Source organism: Scomber scombrus, chromosome 2 (genome assembly GCF_963691925.1).
Source record: "Scomber scombrus chromosome 2, fScoSco1.1, whole genome shotgun sequence".
Classification (NCBI taxonomy): Eukaryota; Metazoa; Chordata; class Actinopteri; order Scombriformes; family Scombridae; genus Scomber; species Scomber scombrus.
The window spans coordinates 346360-352359 of record NC_084971.1 but is presented as its reverse complement, the minus strand read 5'-3'; the positions used below and the strand labels follow the sequence as shown (position 1 = coordinate 352359).

The 6000-nt window shown below is 40.9% G+C and overlaps 1 protein-coding gene across 1 annotated transcript in view; it reads right to left on the bottom strand.

Annotated features, from left to right (window-relative positions):
* Window positions 1–758: 758 nt before the first annotated feature.
* Window positions 759–6000, bottom strand: part of tmem132a (transmembrane protein 132A) — a 47822-nt gene continuing 42580 nt past the window's right edge. The window contains exons 11-15 of the mRNA XM_062435854.1: window positions 4258–4460; window positions 3139–3358; window positions 2860–3051; window positions 1223–1745; window positions 759–1183 (exon numbers count right to left, since the gene is read on the bottom strand). Coding sequence (XP_062291838.1) covers window positions 759–1183; window positions 1223–1745; window positions 2860–3051; window positions 3139–3358; window positions 4258–4460 — 1563 coding nt within the window. The remainder of the gene's footprint in view (window positions 1184–1222; window positions 1746–2859; window positions 3052–3138; window positions 3359–4257; window positions 4461–6000) is intronic.

The following is a 6000-nucleotide window of genomic DNA, read 5'->3' as shown; positions in this document are numbered from 1 at the left end:
AGTCTAATGAGTCCACCACTGCTTTTGTGTCCTAAGAGTTTAAAAATGTGATATGTAAACTTAAGCTTAGAGACAGGAAAAGAACAAATAATAGCTGTATCACTGAGACAAAGACCTCACCTCCACATCTATAGTCTCACAGTCACATGAAAGTAAAATAAATGAAAGAAAGATAAACTTTAATGAAAGTGTACTTCGGAACTGGAACCCAGAATCCAGATCATACACATTTTCTGGTTCTTTCAAAACACTGAGCTTAGCACTGAGGATATGAAATGACTGAAGTGCAACACAGCCACATCACAAAGTACTACATCATGTGCACACATGACTTATGTGATGAACTTATAGTACACAGCTGACAAAACATGTGGTCAGAACAAGTGATCAAAAATGATCAGAACAAGTGATCAAAAATGATCAGAACAAGTGATCAAAAATGATCAGAACAAGTGATCAAAAATGATCAGAACAAGTGATCAAAAATGATCAGAACAAGTGATCAAAAATGATCAGAACAAGTGATCAAAAATGTGGCTGATCTGGGCAGTAAATGTGATAAAACTGCTGTTTGCCTGAGGAGTTAATGAATGTTGATAGCTGAAGATAGGACAGTGGTATGACCTAATATTTACACAGTGACTCAATCCATGATGACATGCATCCAGATACCTCTACTGTTAATGGATACGAGTCAATAGGTTACATTTTGTGACTATTTCACAAAATACTGTGAGACTGGGTTGCCCTTGCATATATCAGCAAACGATCTCTACTTCTTTCACGTCTTCTTTATTGTTCTCCACCTGTTCCTGCTTTGGCTTGTCTTCACCTTCAGTCTCCTTCCTGTCCTCCAACTTCCTGTCTACCTCTTTATTCTTGTGCTCCTCTTCCTCTTCTTCCTTTGTGCCTGCTTCAAGTTGTTGTTCTTCTCTCTCCTCCTCTACTGTTTTCCTCCTCCTTTCACAGAGGGCACAGGGGAGGCAGTTTGCCAGGAAGAGGGCGGCAGAGAGACAGAGCAGAGAAAGGATGGTGCCCACGCCGACCACCAGCTCTCGAGCACCCTGCTCATCCTCCTCCTCTCTCTCTCCTGATTTCTCCTGGCTTGGGGAGAAATACACAGTACCCTCCTCCTGGCTTGGCATCAGCACAGCTCTTTCCAGATTGTTCCGACTCACCATTCCTCCATTTCCAACCTTTTTCCAGTTTCTATTAGTCATACCCCCACTAATTTTGTTATAGTATTCACTACTGCTTAAATTCTCACTCTCTACATTTTCTCCACCCTCATCAAAGTTAGATGAGTAGACATCACTGTCTGACTCAACCAGCATGTCTGAAATATCGAAGTCAAACTCCTCTTCTTCTTCTTCTTCTTCTGCTTTATCTTTGTTTCCTAGTGGCTGGAGGGAGCCCAAGTCCAAGTTAACTCTTATCCAACCAGATCCCCTCGCCAGCTTCCTTGTCCCACGCCCTCCTCCAGTGTCTGTCATATCCATTTGGCCCTCAATGATAGAGTTTGAAGAGGTCGACTGGTCAACACATGATGAAACCAGAAGCTCTGCACGGAGTAGAGGCCCTCCTCCATCACCCTGGGCAAAGACGCATTGGCTTGGGCCAGGTGTCACCACGACAACGGTTTCAGCCAATGAGGAGAGGTGCAAGAAAAAGGGAAGGTCGCTGAAGGAGGAGAGGAGGGAGGCAGTGTCATCGCTGAACTGGAGCCAAATGCTGATGGACGCCTCCTGGAGAGAGAAAGAGAGACATAGAGAGAGACGCACAGATGATGGAGGAAGGATGAGGAGAAAAGCATTTTAGTAGACTGCATACTACGCAGTTTCACATTGCATAGTTACTTATATAAGATTAGCCCTGTCCCTGTATCAGTCTCAGCCTAATATATGCTATATAATGGTTTTATTATCTCAACAGCATAGAAAGACCTTTATTTGGCACAGCCCTTTATTTCTAATGTGACAGAAATAGATGTGTGACACTATGACATGCAGTTCAAGAAGATATATAAACACAAGCAAAAACATATTTTGGCTCCGACAAACCTGTTTGCCTTTTGGGTTCGTGGTACCGTTCTGAGGTACTATTTTTCCTCCCATGGTGGCATAGTTGGATTGTTTTGAGAATACTGGTTAATTCACTGCAGCCCACTCTTGCCACACCAACATGGCCACCATTGGCACAGTGTGCAGTTTTTGATTTCTAGATGCATAAGTAAAACCAAACCTTAAAGTAAAAACATTTTACCTGATTTTCTCAATTTTTGTAATTGTCCACCTCATTGATATCTGTCACAAATGTATGGCTACCTGTAGCCAACCAAAGAAAAATCGGAACAACACTGCAGTGCTTCCAAACGCTATTGATTTCCAAATGAATAGATTTTCCAAATGATAAATACATATTCCGAATGAATAGATAATAGATGATGTGCTGCCCTGTACAATTACAGTGGAAACACTGATTCATTGCCTGTTCAGTACATTCAGTAAATGCTCAGTAAACACTGAGTACATTTGGACCTAGCAGTCTCCAGGATGGCAGGATGAAACGGGGGTTGTGAAAAGACTCCCCATTTTTATGGTATCTATGGTATCTAACAAATTACACAGAACCACACTGTTTGTATTGTAAAAGAAATATAGCAAGAGCAGCAGTGTGGGGAGTATGAGATAACTAATGATAATGATAATGATGGAATTAGTGTTATGGAAATGTACAGTACATCAGTAAATTATGCCTAAATATTTGAGGACTGGCTTTTTTGGAAATTTTTAGTGCCTGCCCAAAACATTTTCCTATCCACCTGCTCATGAGTGATATCATAAATAACCTGTTTCTCACCTGGTGATAGTTGTAGAGGATGTTGTAGGCTGTCACTGTTGTTGTGATGATAGAGGGATGGGTGGGGCTGGCCTTGACTGACATGCCAAGGCCACTGACCACCTGCACAGACAGGTCACCGGGGGAAACAGTGTCAGAGGTAACACTGATGTCACAGCTGCCCAACACACCATCCCAATGCTTAGAAACGACCTGAGAGAGATGATGATGATGATGATGATGATGATCATACTCAGGAGGTAAAGTGCCCAGCTGATTTAATCTGTAATCATCACCTACATGGAGAGATGTCTTTCCAGGCCGTAAACCAATCAGGTTGTTCTGGGTGCCAAGAGAAGCTACTCGCGGGTCCTCTACTCTCAGCCAGTTAAGGACCAGCTCTGTCACATCCACAAACCAATCAGTTGAGCCAAGGAGGTGTGTGGTTCTGCTCTGGGAGTCCTGAGCTGTGAACTGAGTCAGAACCTGGACTGAGGAGCGCTGATAAACTGGCACACACCTGAGGAAAATGGACACATGGGATATATATAGGTCTATATATACACAAACATATATATATATATATATATATATTTTTTTTTTTAAATACATATATACAGTATATATATATATGTGTGTGTGTATATATATATGTATAACAACCCCCGTCCTATTAAATCAATCCCCCCCTCCGGTGTGCCCCAGGGCTCTGTCCTGGGGCCCCTCCTCTTCATCACTTACCTCCTTCCCCTCTGCAATATCTTCTGCAAATTTAACATTCACTTCCATTGTTACGCTGATGACACCCACCTCCCTCACTGATTGCATCACTGAAATAAAAACCTGGTTCACCCTAAACTTCCTTAAATTAAACAGCAACAAAACCGAGGTTCTCCTCATTGGCACCAAATCCACTCTATCCAAAACCAACTCCTCCGTTTCACCCTCCCCCCAGGTTAAGAGTCTAGGTGTCATCCTTGATAGCACACTGTCCTTTCAATCCCACATCAATAACATTACCCGGTCTGCCTACTTCCACCTACAAAACATCATATATCATCATATATTTTATTTGTATTGCTTATTTTGAATGTGTTTTTAATTTCAGTAATTTTGTACGGTGTCCTTGAGTGCCAAGAAAGGCGCCTTTAAATAAAATGTATTATTATTATTATTATTATTATTATTACATATATACACACATGTATGTGTATATATAAATCTGCATCTTCCATCTTGCTGCTCTGAGTGAATGTGAATAAGTAAAACTGTAATATAAATGCAGCCATTTACTACTTTTAGACCTTATAACCACCTGCTATATATATATGTGTATATAAAGAGGTGAACCTCTTTATATACACAGAAAAAAGCCCAAAAAGAGGCCCATTAAAACAAAGTGTAATGGCTGTCTCATACCCTTTGTCTGTGAAGTGGTGCCAGCCATCGATGGCATTAAGAATGGGGTCTGCCAAGGAGACACGCAGAGGCACCGAAGGAGCCCACACCTCTAGACACAGAGAGCCACTGAGTGCGCCCAGTAGAAACTCCACCACTGCACAGGTGTTGCCCACACCTGATTCACTGCCATCCACAAAGACGGTGGAGCAATCACTGGAGACCTGTGGTTAGGGTGGAGACCAAGGACAAGCAAGAAAGATTCCAATTACATTGCCATTGCACAGTATGTATATTAAGTCAATAAAACATTAGTTGGGTTTAATTTATGTGTTTTAACCTTGAAAGTGGGCCCTATTTTAACTGCACAAAAGCAACAACAAGTGCAAGATGTTAGGTCATAGGTGCACGGACTGTGTTAGCCTGTTAGTATGTTTTCTTTTTTTGTAATTTTTTATTTTGTTTGGAAAAGGCATTTACAAACAAACATCAGCATAAAAATATAAAATCAAAGTTTTCCATAAACCTATTCCAATTTTTCAAAATTTTCCCCCATCCAGTCGTGCATACAGGTACTCATATAAAAAAGTCTGCGGGAGTCAGAGATTGTGTGATAGAGGAACGTCCATTTGGTCCTTCATGAGCCTCCATATTCATAATCCTGGAAACGTTGTTGTATAGTCCATCGAGTATAGAAGGTTTAGTACATTCAGGTACAGTACAAACTCACACATAAGACCCTCCCTTTAACCCACATGTTCACAGCCTGCATACCTGGGGTTATCATTCAGTAAACAACAGACTTACAGTCTTGAAATGATAACTATATACAATTAAGTGAAGGAGCTTACATATTTAAGTTTTCATCCAGGAAAAGGTGGAAAATAAATGAATAAGTACTTCAGAGGGGTCATACAAAGTCTGCTCGGGTTGGAGTTATGAATTCAGTCCATCTTTCCCAAATTTGGTCAAACTTATCTTTTTGGGTCCTCAGACAATAGGTCATTGTAGGTGGTGATGGATTTAACCACTTTCTGGTGATGGATTTTTTACTTGCGGCCAAAAGGGCCTGAAGCAGCTTTATATCCCTCCTTAGTGTCACACATACAACACGACCCAGATACAGATTTTCGAAATTGAGGGGAAATTGACACTTAAACACTGTATTTAATGTGTTGTGGATGCCACTCCAGTATTGATTCAGTTTGGGGCATCCCCAGAATACATGGAAATGGTTTGCCTCTGAAGAACCACATTTTCTCCAGCAATTTGAGTTTGTATTCTTGTACTTTTCTTGATACGGGGTCTTAAAATATCTTATAACATTTTTCCAACAGTGCTCCTGCCAGTCCATTGGGTTTGTTGACGACCACTGAAAAGTGCAAATCTCCCCCCAATCTTCCTCAGACAGCTTCATTCCTCCCTCTTTTTCCCACTTGTCTTTAATATGAAGTGTATTTTCATTAGTAGCATGCAAAAGTGAGTCATATAATCTAGAAATGCTTTTTTAAAGAGTTGAGCTGGAGGCTGATTTCAAGATTTTGTAGAATGCTAATTCTGCTGCTGATAAGTCTATAGTTCTACAATTTTGGTTGAAATAGTCACGAATTTGGAGGAATCTGAAAAAGTCATTTTGTTGTAGATCATGCTTGGCCTTTAAACACTGAAAACTTTGTATTGCGCCTTTGTGTGTAAAGGAGAGATAGGTTGTAAGACCCTTCTCGACCCAGGATACGAATCTTTTATCTCCCCTATTGGGTAAAA